Source organism: Trachypithecus francoisi, unplaced genomic scaffold, assembly GCF_009764315.1.
Source record: "Trachypithecus francoisi isolate TF-2019V2 unplaced genomic scaffold, Tfra_2.0 Lachesis_group2, whole genome shotgun sequence".
NCBI lineage: Eukaryota > Metazoa > Chordata > Mammalia > Primates > Cercopithecidae > Trachypithecus > Trachypithecus francoisi.
In genome coordinates, this window is record NW_022681465.1 from 116,498,625 (window position 1) to 116,512,071 (window position 13,447).

Sequence of the window (13,447 nt, forward strand, 5' to 3'; positions counted from 1 at the left end):
GGGAGGTGGTGAGTTCCCGATACTGGAGGCATGCAAACAAGGAGACCTGGCTGTCTCCTTGTCTATTACTGATGCTGCAGTGGGGCAGGAGCTGCAGCAGGTGAACTCTGAGCCAGCACCCAGGTTCCCTGCTGCAGCCCCGCTGGGCCAACATGGCCCCGACCCACCTTCTCTCGGCTGCTGTGGGCCGTCAGGGAGCGGTGGGCTGCCCCTCGCAGGGCTGTCCTGTAGTTGCAGAAATTCCCTGTTGGGTCCATCTGGTGCTGGAAGGAGATAGGGAGGCGTGTGGGCAGCTCTGTCCAGGGGATGGCCGGAGGCACCCGGCAGCCCAGCAGCCTCATTTACCTCGAGGATGAAAAACTTGGCCGTCTTTACTTTGGCCCAGGTCTTCTTTAGCCTGGAGACAGGGCTCATGTTCATGCCAGCTGGAAGAGGGAGGGAGAGTTGGAGAGGGCTGCTTCTGGGACAGGGGGACCTCTGTTTACCTACAGCCCCTTGGGCTGCACCCTGACCAGGGCTGGAGGCTGCAGGGCTCAGTCTGTCACACGGTGGGTGGGTGAGGGGTGCTGGTGGACATCATGCTCAGGTGGGCCTGCTCCCACCATGCCGGTCCCATTCTGCACTGAGCACCTGCACTGGGCCCTCGTTCTCTCTGGGTCTGGGGACATACCACCAAGCCCCCGCCAAACATCCCGACGGGGCTGGGCTTGCCTCAAAAGGCACGGCTCCCCAGGACCTCTGAGGCGGGGACATAGGATTGCCCGGGCCTTCAGACAGCCCAGCCCACGCCCTCCCGCTGCTCAGTGGCGGGCCCTGGCTTGCACTCTGCCTGCCGGGCTGCACCCGCTCCGACCTCTGGGGGGGGGGCCTGTGCACTGGGGACTCCAGGCCCGAGCCGGCCCACTCACAGATGATGGCCATGAGGGAGTTGAAGTTGCCGATGTTGAAGCACTCGCGAGCCACGTCGATGAAGAACTCAATCACCTGGGCCCTCTGCTTCTTCTTGGCTGGCTGTGGACAGGGCAGCAGAGCCTCAGCGGTGACACACCTCCACCCTGCCCTGACCAGGCCCGCTCCCGTCACCCGGCCCTCTTCGCCTTCTCTAAACCCACTGCACAGCTGGGGCACTTGAGGCCCAGGGTAAACAGGGTCTCAGAGCGCTTTACGGGCCGAGCCAGCAGAGCCCAACGCCACAGAGGGCTAGGTGGGCCCGGTGGGGCACAGGCACTCCCTGTAGCCCTGGAGCTGCTGAGACGCACCTTCACGAGATGCTCCATGGCTCCCCTCCAGCGCCCTCCTCCCTCTGGGCCCAGCTCCCACCCAACTCCTCCCCTGAATTAGAGAGCCCCACCCACCTTCCCCTAGCCCTGGGCTTTCTCCCCTTGCTGGGGTACAAGCTGGCCCTGAGACCTGTCCCTCGAGCAGCCTCTCCGCGCTCTCCATCTAACAACTGTGTGACTGGTAAACCTTTGTGGTCGGGCGCTTGGGACTTCAGACCCCTCTAATGTGCAGAACCACACCGTGTCCTTCCCTGGCCATCCTGGGCCACAGCTGGCTCCCTGGGAGGCTCAGGCCAAGCAAGCTTCACCCGGGCTCGGCCCTCTCGCCTGCAGCCTGCGGCGCAAGGGTGGGAGTGGGCTGGGCCAGGGGGGCCTGTGTTGCATTCTTTCCACACAGGTAGGTGTTGCTTGCCCACCAAAGATACAGCAAGGGTCTTTACCGCCACCAAGAAGTGGGGTGTTGTGCTCTGAGATGTGTCACCAAACCCCCTTCCAGGGGCTGTCTTGGCCACAGAGAGCTGCCCACCCAAAGACGGCCCTGTCCTTTGAAGGGCAGCCCGCCCTGTGATGGAGGCTGAGCCAGGTGGGGGAGGCCACCCGTGTCTGTCGTCACATCGTCGCACGGGACTGCCTCCTCTCTACGCTTGTCCGCAGGTGTGGACCCCTCATGAATACGTGCCCCATACTCGGTCTCAGCACCTGCTGTGGAGAGCCCGGCCTGCCCCGGCGCTGCCTCTAGCCTGGCCCTGGGATGAGCGGCCCCCTGGGCTTCATCTTAAGGTGAGAGAGTGGGTTCAGAGGAGGGCCCCTCTGCTGCAAGGAGGAGGACGGATGGGTGTGGCCAGGCAGGACTGCAACTCAGTGACAAGCACGTCTGGCCCCACGCTGCTGAGTTTTGGTGCTTTCCAGGAGCAGCTGGAACCATGGGCTTTTACGTGTATCTCCCAGTGCTTAGAGGTCAGATCACGTCCACCTTTAGGTCCTGAGGAAGCCAAACAAGGCCAGTTGCAGGCCAGGCTGCCCAAGGCAGGCCGGCACAGATGGAGAGAGCAGAGCCACTGGGGCTGTGAGTGACTGCCTCTCACTCCTTCAGCAAACCCTCTCCAACACCCTCTGTGCCTGGCCAGTGGATCTGTCCTGGGTTCTACTTGGAGGGAAATGTCACTGCAGGAAAGCTGGTGTCACCTGGAGTCCTGGAGGGGTGCCCAGCCTGGCATTGGACTTGGAAATGAACAGGACTCAAGGTGTCCTTCCGGTTCCTTCCCCAGTAGGCTCCTCCCAACTCCAGCCGCCTTGGGCTATGCCAGGTGGTGTCCACCCTGGCTGTCTACTCACCATGCAGATCTCAGTTGCCACCAGGTAGCACAGTCTGTTGAACCATTTCACGTAAGCCTCTAGGTTGCTGGTCTTGTCACTGAAGCAGGGCTAGAAAAAACACACAGGACCACATTCTGAGCCTTTTTGTCAATCATCTTTTGGAACATGAAGTCAGTTCATGATCCCTACGACCTGGGAAATGTCAAAACCCCCAAACCGTCCAGAAATACCAAAGATTTGGTGTGTACCCTTTTAGTCCTTTTAAAAATACATTTTAAAATGTAACTTCACAGACACACACACACACACAGACACACACACACACGAACCTCATTATTCCTGGATTCTGTATTTGCAAATTTGCCTCCTCTCTAAAATGTATTTGTAACCCCAAAAACTTGTGTCATTTTTGTGGTCTTCTGTACACATGCGCGGGGTGGCAAAAATATTGAAGTCATGAGTGTCCGTGCGCATCTCCAGCAGAGGCGAGGCAATGCTCTGTCCTCCTGCATCTCACTCTCAGACTTGGCCTACTAAGTATCATGTCCTTTACATTTTTGTACTGTTTGCTGATAATTTCACTGTTGAGAAAGGCCCCCAAGCATGGTGCCGAAGTGCCGTCTAGTGTTCCCACGCAGGCAAAGGCTGCTCTGTGCCTCACAGAGAAACTGTGTGTAACATCAGCGTTCAGCCATGAGAAATAGCACTGTTGGCCATGAGATCAATATTAATCAATAATTTATATTAAATAATGTCTTTAAACATAAACACGCATAAAACAAAGTGATATATGGATCTGTTGACAAAAATGCTGTGATGAGACGCTCACAGGGAACCTAACCTTGCATTTCCCCTGGGAGCAATGGTTCCGTGCTCACTCATTCAGTGCTTCTGATTTTATAGAACGCAGCTGCTGGGAGTAATGAGCGCCAGCTGTGTGTATGCATGCATCTATCATAACCATATATATTCCCGTACTTTGCTATGCAAACCTTTCCCTGTGCCATAACATATCCTTTGGAAACAAAAATTTTAAATGGATATAGAACTTTCCACTGTATAATATACCAGCATTTAAAAGATGAAACTTAACATAAATGTGTTTGTTAAAACTGCCAGGGTAGGCCAAGCGCGGTGGCTCACGCCTGTAATCCCAGCACTTTGAGAGGCCAAGGCGAGGGGATCACCTGAGGTTAGGAGTTCAGGACCAGTCTGGTCAACATGATGAAACCCCGTCTCTACTAAATACACAAAAATTAGCTGGGTGTGGTGGCAGGTGCCTGGAATCCCAGCTACTCAAGAGGCTGAGGCAGGAGAATCGCTTGAACCTGGCGGCAGAGGTTGCAGTGAGCTGAGATCATGCCATTGCACTCCATCCAGCCTGGGTGACAAGAGCAAAACTTCATCTCAAAAAAACAAAAACAAAAAACAAAAAACTGCCAGGGTAACTTTTTTTCTTTTTCTTTTTTTTTTTTGAGACACAGTCTCGCTCTGTCGCCCAGGCTGGAGTGCAGTGGCCAGATCTCAGCTCACTGCAAGCTCCACCTCTCGGGTTCACGCCATTCTCCTGCCTCAGCCTCCCGAGTAGTAGCTGGGACTACAGGCGCCCGCCACCTCGCCCGGCTAGTTTTTTGTATTTTTTAGTAGAGATGGGGTTTCACCGTGTTAGCCAGGATGGTCTCGATCTCCTGACCTCGTGATATGCCCGTCTCGGCCTCCCAAAGTGCTGGGATTACAGGCTTGAGCCACCGCGCCCGGCGGTAACTTTCAATAAGTAGAGGGGAAGATGGAATGGGAGACCTATTCATTCAAAAGAAGCAAAGAAAGGAGGAAAAGTAAACAGATAAGGAAGATAACTACATAGTACAACAGAAGATAGCAAGAACAAACTCTTACGGATTAGTGATTACAACACTGTAATTAAAAAATGCAGCTGCTTGCCACTTTCAAGAGATACAACTCCAAACACAAAGATATAAGTTAAAAAAAAGAATATATATCTGATAAATATTATGTAGCTATATTAATATTGAACAAAATAGACTTTAAGGCAACAAAAAAGATCCTAAGGCAAAAAGCTTTAGGAGAAATGAGAGAGTAATTGCATAATGATAAAAGGTTCAACTCATCAGGGATATGTCACAAGTCTAAACTTGATTGCAGCTAGTAACATAGGTTCAATATATGGAGGCAAAAATAATCAGAAAGGTGAAGTTCTTTATAAGGAGAAGTTGAGTCCTACAGTCACATGGAAGATTTTAACACACATGACGGTAATTAATAGGTTAGGGAGATTGAAAAAGAAAAACCAAACGAAATCCAGGATGAATATGAATCTGAACAACACAATTTGAAGTAAAAAACAAATATGGAAACTTGAACTTAATTTCTTGAGAATATGCATTCTTTTCAAATGTAAAGAAACTTAAAAAAATTTAAAAATAATCTATTGCTCAAAGATGAAATCATAATGGAATTAGAATGATAATGAAAATATTAAAAAATAAAACTTGGGGGCTGTAAATAAAAATTTATGTAAAGAGAAATCATCTTTCATGCTTTTATTAGAAAAGAAGGATAAAAACAGGCTGAACATCCAACATAAGAAACTAGAAAAAGAATAACAATATAAATCCAAAGAAAGTAGATGAAAGGAAATAATAAAGAGTAGAGAAGAAAGAAATGAAATAGTAAAAAAAACTACAATCTACAGAATCAACAAAGTAAAAAGATCTTTATTTGAAAATATTAATAAAATTGATGAACCTTTGATAAGACTGATAAAGAAACAAAGAGAGATGTAAATAATCAAAATACTAGAGATGAATCAATGTGGATGTGAAGAAATTAAAAAGATACCTAGAGAATATTACAAATAACTTTATGTCTATAAATTTGGAAACTTAGGGGAAATGGCCGAATTCCTAGAAAAATATAAATTACAAAACAGACTAAAGAAGAGACAGAAAACCTAAATAGTCCTATAACCATTAAATCAATAACAAGAATAAACAAAGAAACAAACAAGAATAACCTTGAATCAGTACAAGAAAGTCATCCCTCAAAGAAAATACCAGGCCTAGATGGTTCCATTGGCTAATTCTACAAAATGCTCCAAGAATAAGTAATTCCAGTCTTTCAGGAAGAGTAGAGAACAGGGTAAGAGAAACAAAGACGACATAAGAACAGTGTCAGAAAGGGAAATAACAGTTCAGTCTCACATTGCAGAAATCCTAAACAAAACATTAGCAAACCAAATCCAGGGATATGTGAAAAAGATAACAATTACATTTATCCCAGTTTTGTTTATCTCAGAAATGCAAAGTTGATTCAACATTGATTAAAAAAACAGCCTGGTGCAGTGGCTCACGCCTGTAATCCCAGCACTTTGGGAGGCCGAGGAGGGTGGATCACTTGAGGTCAGGAGTTTGAGAACAGCCTGACCAACATGGTGAAATCCTGTCTCTACTAAAAATACAAAAATAGCTGAGCTTGGTGGTGGGCACCTGTAATCCTAGCTACTTGGGAGGCTGAGGCAGGAGAATCTCTTGAATCCGGGAGGCAGACATTGTAGTGAGCTAAGATCATGCTATTGCACTCCAGCCTGGGCAACAAATGCGAAACTCCATCTCAAACTACAACAACAGCAATGAAAAACTAGGCCAGGTGAGGTGGCTCACACCTGTACTCCTAGCACTTTGGGAGGCCAATGCAAGCAGATCTCTTGAGCTCAGGAGTTCTAGACCAGTCCGGGTAAACATGGTGAAACCCCGTCTCCACAAAAAATACAAAAATTAGCCAGGTATGGAGGCGTGTGCCTGTAGTCCCAGCTACTTGGGGGGCTGAGGCAGGAGGATCACTTGAGTCCAGGAGGTTGAGGCCGCAGTGAGCTGTGTTCACATCACTGTACTCTAGCCTGGGCAAAAGAGCAAGACTCTATCTCAAAAACAACAACAACAACAACAACAAAACCCAGAACAAACAGACAAACAAAAGATTTATATTAGTTTTTATTTTAAAAACTAACATAAATAATCAGCTAACAGTTTAAAGGAGAAGAGAATATGTGAGTAACAGGTCCAGAAAAAAAAAAAAGAAATTTAACAACCATTCATGATGAGAATTCTCAGAAAACTAGGAAGGAACAGGATACTTCCTTAAGTTGATAATAGACATCTAAAGAAATCCTGTAGCAAACATCATACTCTATTGGGACACGTTAAAAACATTCCTTTGAAAATCAGGACAAAACAAGAATGCCAGCTATCAATCCTTCTATTTGACATTGTACCAGAGGTGCAAGTTAGCACAATAAGTTAGTCAGGCCGGGCGCTGTGGCTCATGCCTGTAATCCCAGCACTTTGGGAGGCCAAGGCGGGCAGATCACCTGAGGTAGGGAGTTCGAGACCAGCCTGACCAACATGGAGAAACCTTGTCTCTACTAAAAATACAAAATTAGCTGGGCGTGGTGGCACATGCCTGTAATCCCAGTCACTCGGGAGGCTGAGTCAGGAGAATCGCTTGAACCTGGGAGATGAAGGTTGCGGTGAGCCGGGATCGCGCCATTGCCCTCCTGCCTGGGCAACAAGAGTGAAACTCTGTCTCAAGAAAAAATAAAACAAAACCAAAAAAAAAAAAAAAAACCAAGAGTTACATTGGGCAGTGTTACTCTGCAATAACAAACCATCTCAACATTTCAGGATTTAAAATGACAGATTAAGGTCTATCCATCACTCTTGTCTACCTATTACTGGAGGGTTCTATTCTATGACTACCACAGAACTAAAAAGAGTAAGGATTGGAAAGGAGGAAACAAAACTGTCATTATCCTCAGATGTACTTCTCTACATGAAAAACCCCAAAGAATACAAATTATTAGAATAAGAATGTACAATGTTGTCAAATTTAAACTTGATATACAAAAGTAAATTACATTCATTAAACCAGCAATAAGCAGACAGGACATACAATAAATACACACTTGAGGTAATGGAAAACTAAGGAGTCCTGTACTCATTTTTTTTTTTTTTTGAGACAGAGTCTTGCTCTGGCGCCCAGGCTGGAGTGCAGTGGTGCGATCTCGGCTCACTGCAAGCTCCACCTCCCGGGTTCACACCATTCTGCCTCAGCCTCCCAAGTAGCTGGGACTACAGGTGCCCGCCACCTCGCTTGGCTAATTTTTTGTATTTTTAGTAGAGACAGGGTTTCACCGTGTTAGCCAGGATGGTCTCGATCTCCTGACCTCAGGATCCATCTGCCTCGGCCTCCCAAAGTGCTGGGATTACAGGTGTGAGTCACTGCACCCGGCCCCTGTGCTCATTTATTTAAGAATGTGCATTCTTTTCAAACATTCAGAAATCTGAAAACACACTTTAAAATAATCTATGCACATAGATTATTTTATACATAATAGTAAAAATATGCAAAGGTACCTAGGGAAATAAACCTAACAAAATCTGTACAAGACTCTTGTATGGAGAAAATTACTAGACGTTAGAAAGATACTACAGAGCAGACCTAAGTGAACGGAGGGACATACCATTTTTATGGATTGGCAGACTCAAATGTAATGAAAAATAAATTCTTTCATGAAAACGCAAATTTTTCCCAAATTGATCCATATTTAATATATTCTAACGAAATCTCTACAGGACTTTTCATAGAAATTGACAAATAACTCTAAAACTTAAATAGAAAATGAAAGGGCCAAGAACAGCCAAGCCACACTCCTAAAGAAGAACCGGGGGATTTGCCTCAGCAACAATCAAGACTTATTATGAAACTGTAGTAATTAAAGCAAAGTGTCTTGACACAGAGACAGAGACCAATGGAGCAGAACATCCAGGAACAGACCTACACGTATATGGAAAGCTGACATATGAGAGTGACATGTGTCAGAGCACGTTGGAGGGTAAAGGAACATATAACAGTGTTGCAGAAACAATTGGTTATTTGTCTGGAAAAAAATAAAAATGAATCTCAACTTAAGCCATATACACAAAACGAATTTCAGATCAAAATGTGAAGGACAAAACTTCAAAACTTCCACAGGAAACATAGGAGACTATCTTTATGACCTGAGTAGGGTGTAGGGAAGGATTTCTTAACCCCTCACCCCCATCCAAAAATAAATAAATAAAGGAAAAGTTTAGTAAATTTTACTAGGTGAAACTTAAGAACACCTGTTCATGGCCGGGCGCGGTGGCTCAAGCCTGTAATCCCAGCACTTTGGGAGGCCGAGACGGGTGGATCACGAGGTCAGGAGATCGAGACCATCCTGGCTAACACGGTGAAACCCTGTCTCTACTAAAAATACAAAAAACTAGCCGGGCGAGGTGGCGGGCGCCTGTAGTCCCAGCTACTCCGGAGGCTGAGGCGGGAGAATGGCGTGAACCCGGGAGGCGGAGCTTGCAGTGAGCTGAGATCCGGCCACTGCACTCCAGCCTGGGTGACAGAGCAAGACTCCGTCTCAAAAAAAAAAAAAAAAAAAAAAAAGAACACCTGTTCATCAAAAGACATCATAATGAGGATGAAAAGCAAAGCAAACAACTAGAAGAAAACGTGCAGCACATTTAACTGACATAGGATCATCATCTAGTACACATTTAAAATAAAACAAAAACGATACATTCTTAAAAATCCTTAGAAGATGACAAACCATCAATTGAAAACTGGGCAAAAGTCAGAGACAGGCATTTTATAGAGAAGGAAACAAGAATGTCCAAAAGATGCTCCATTTAACAGTTTGACAAAAATTAAAGCCTGACAACTTCAAGTGTTGATGAGGGTGTGGGATAACTTCCCGCTGGGAGTGGCGACGCTGCGCACATCCTGACCCTGCAACCCAGTAATTCCTCTTCCCAGGAGCAACAGTCCCCAGCCTGTTGTCCCTGGATTCCAGGGGGTCCCTGGGACTCTTTCAGGGGGTCCACAGGCAAGGCTATTTTTATAATAACACGATGTTACTGCCTTTTCCACTGTGTTGAAATTTGCACTGATGGTGCAAAAGCAATGGTGGGGAAAAGTGTCCAGTAGAAGAAAAAAGGGAATGTGATTTAAGAATGTCCTAAACGAGGTAAAACTTTTAACTTTTATTCAGTCTAGAGTTTTGGGATTTTCCATATTCTATGTGACATAACGGTTTGTGCACACGAAGCTCCTCTGTTACATACAGAAAGCGTGCTTGTTGTTGAGGGAAAGCACTTCATTCACATGTGAGCTGAACGGGCCACTGCTTTCTTGGAGTACCGTTTCTGCTCTAAAGAAGGACTGCTAGACATACTATGGTAATTCAGACTTCAGTGTTTGGCTGATATTTCCTTGAAAATGAACACAATGAACCTGTCGTTTAAAGAAGAACAACTGAAATTAGGGAAAACATTTCAATTGGATGGTTTCCATAAACAAGGGACTATAATTCTTGTACATTATTTTTCATCTTTGCTGTTTCCTTGAGCAGGCTCATGTATCATGCAATTATCTAAGGTATTTGTAAATATTCTTGTTACCAGAGTAGTTATATTATATTTTAAAATGTAAGATGATTTTTAAAAGCCTGAGGATTGACCTAAGATGCAATTGTATGGACTCTATCTACTCTGGAGGGTGGGAAGGATGTCAGCGGAAGTTTTAAGACTTATTTTTTTGTGCCATCAGATATAGGTAAAAATAATTGGACAATTCTGCTGTTTAAACAGGAACTATCGGCCTCCTCGGATCTAAATAGAAGGGCTGATAGTTGTTTTTTTTTTTTTTTTTTTTGAGATGGAGTCTCGCTCTGTCGCCCAGGCTGGAGTGCAGTGGTGTGAACTCAGCTCACTGTAAGCTCCGCCTCCTGGGTTCACATCATTCTCCTGCCTCAGCCTCCCGAGTAGCTGGGACTACAGGCACCTGCCATCAGGCCCAGCTAATTTTATTTTGTATTTTTTAGTAGAGATGGGGTTTCACCATGTTAGCCAGGATGGTCTCGATCTCCTGACCTCATGATCCGCCCACCTCAGCCTCCCAAAGTGCTGGGATTACAGGCATGAGCCACTGCGCCCGGCTGGGCTATTTTAAGTTGATTATTTTATTGCAAATTAATCCAACCTAATTCTTTTTAATTTGGTTGTATGTTTTTCTTTGTTAAACGATGTTTAAAAAATAAAAAATGGCAGGGCGCGGTGGCTCAAGCCTGTAATCCCAGCACTTTGGGAGGCCGAGACGGGCGGATCACGAGGTCAGGAGATCGAGACCATCCTGGCAAACACGGTGAAACCCCGTCTCTACTAAAAAATACAAAAAATCAGCCGGGCGAGGTGGCATCGCCTGTAGTCCCAGCTACTCGAGAGGCTGAGGCAGGAGAATGGCGTGAACCCGGGAGGCGGAGCTTGCAGTGAGCTGAGATCCGGCCACTGCACTCCAGCCTGGGGGACAGAGCGAGACTCCGTCTCAAAAAATAAATAAATAAATAAAATAAAAATTGGAAGTTCTTGGCTTAGTCTTTAAAAGAGAGGAGAACAATTGACAATATTTGTTGCCAATGATAAAATTAAGGCTTTCAAGAGAAAACCGGGAACTTGTAAGACACGTATCTGCCTCTGTGAGCCTGGCAGCTTCCCAATACTTACAGACTGAAAAATGAGGCCAAGAGTGATAATTATGTGATTTCTAAAATGTTGTACAATGAAATGTGCCAGCATTTGGAAGATCTGCCTAACACAGTGAACCTGTATTTTCCCGCATGACCAATGTATGATGTTGCAAAATTGTGCATCAAGATTCAAGACAGACCAATGGCTTTCAACGTCAGAGTACAGGAAGTTCACTGATATCTTTTCAGATTTCACATTGTAGTTAATCTTCAAAAACTATTACTTGCTGAGTTTTAGTGTGGTATCAGAGAAGCATATTCACAATTATCTGAAAAGGTGGTAAAATACTCCTCCCTTTTCCAGCTACCTATTGGTGTGAGGTTGGATTTTCTTCAACCAAAAAAACTATGTCAAGAGACAGAATGCAGAAGCAGAGAAAAGAATCCAGCTGTCTTCTATTAAGTCAGACAGTAAAGAGATTTGTAAAAAATACTATAAAACAATGCCACTCTTCTCGGTAATTTCCTATTGTGGAAAAAGAATTATTTTTCATGAAATATGTTATTTATGTTGCCATGTAATGGGTTTTTATTGTTTTGTTTTTAGAGAGATGGGTTCCTGCTATCTATGTTGCCCAGGCTGGACTTGAACTCTTGGGCTCAAGCAATCCTCCTATCTGGGCCTCCTGAGTAGCTGGGACTACAGGCATGGGCCACTATTTGGCTATTATTGTTATTTTATTTATTTATTTATTTATTTATTTATTTATTTTTGAGATGGAGTCTCGCTCTGTTGCCTAGGCTGGAGTGCAGTGGCGCGATCTCGGCTCACTGTAAGCTCTGCCTCCTGGGTTGACGCCATTCTCCTGCCTCAGCCTCCCAAGTAGCTGGGACTACAGGCACCCGCCACCACGCCAGGCTAATTTTTTTGTATTTTTTTAGTAGAGACGAGGTTTCACCGTTTTAGCCAAGACGGTCTCGATCTCCTGACCTCGTAATCTGCCCACCTCGGCCTCCCAAAGTGCTGGAATTACAGGTGTGAGCCACTGCACCTGGCAATTATTGTTAATTTTGAATAGATATTTAAAAAAATTAGGCCGGGCGCGGTGGCTCAAGCCTGTAATCCCAGCACTTTGGGAGGCCGAGACGGGCGGATCACGAGGTCAGGAGTTCGAGACCATCCTGGCTAACATGGTGAAACCCCGTATCTACTAAAAAATACAAAAAGCTAGCCGGGCGAGGTGGCTGGCGCCTGTAGTCCCAGCTACTGGGGAGGCTGAGGCAGGAGAATGGCGTAAACCCGGGAGGCGGAGCTTGCAGTGAGCTGAGATCCGGCCACTGCACTCCAGCCCGGGCGACAGCGAGACTCCGTCTCAAAAAAAAAAAAAAAAAAAAAAAAAATTAATCTTAGGGCCAGGTTCAGTGGCTCACACCTGTAACCCCAGCACTTTGGGAAGCCAGGTGGGTGAGTCACTTGAGGTCAGGAGTTTGAGACCAGCCTGGTCAACATGGCGAAACCCTGTCTCTAATAAAAATACAAAAATTAGCCATGTGTGGTGACACACACCTGTAGTCCCAGCTACTCGAGGGAGCTGAGGTAGGAGAATCACTTGAACCCGGGAGGTGGAGGTTGCAGTGAGCCGAGATCGCACCACCGCACTCCAGCCTGGGTGACAAGAGTGAGTGAGACCCCATCTCAAAAAAAAAGTTAATCTTAATTGTTAAAATAAATATTGATAAATATAATCTATATAACCAAAAGTTAATTGAGGTCCTTAACAATTTTTTTTTTTTTTTGAGATGGAGTCTCGCTCTGTCGTCCAGGCTGGAGTGCAGTGGTCGGATTTCAGCTCACTGCAAGCTCCGCCTCCCAGGTTCACGCCATTCTCCTGCCTCAGCCTCCCGAGTAGCTGGGACTACAGGTGCCCGCCACCTCGCCCGGCTAGTTTTTTGTATTTTTTAGTAGAGACAGGGTTTCACCGTGTTAGCCAGGATGGTCTCGATCTCCTGACCTCGTGATCCACCCGTCTTGGCCTCCCAAAGTGCTGGGATTACAGGCTTGAGCCACCGCGCCCGGCCAACAATTTTTAAGAGTATAAAGGGATCCTGAGCCTTTTGAGAACGGACACCCTAGAGAAAGTGTGCACTTGTGTGTGCCAGGACGCGGGTATAAGAATGTCCCCTGTGGGAATATTTACAACAGCAAAAAGCTGGACACACAAATGTTCACCTACAGTAGGGGGGATAAACAAATGTCATGTTTCATCTTGATGTATTT

At 45.9% G+C, this 13,447-nt stretch overlaps 1 protein-coding gene across 2 annotated transcripts in view; it reads right to left on the reverse strand.

The window, feature by feature from the left end:
* RASGEF1C (RasGEF domain family member 1C) overlaps positions 1-13,447 on the reverse strand; it is a 116,332-nt gene that overhangs the window by 14,226 nt on the left and 88,659 nt on the right. For both annotated transcript variants that reach the window (XM_033180257.1, XM_033180258.1), the window contains exons 7-10: positions 2,616-2,705; positions 909-1,011; positions 346-425; positions 168-263 (exon numbers count right to left, since the gene is read on the reverse strand). In XM_033180257.1, coding sequence (XP_033036148.1) covers positions 168-263; positions 346-425; positions 909-1,011; positions 2,616-2,705 — 369 coding nt within the window. The remainder of the gene's footprint in view (positions 1-167; positions 264-345; positions 426-908; positions 1,012-2,615; positions 2,706-13,447) is intronic.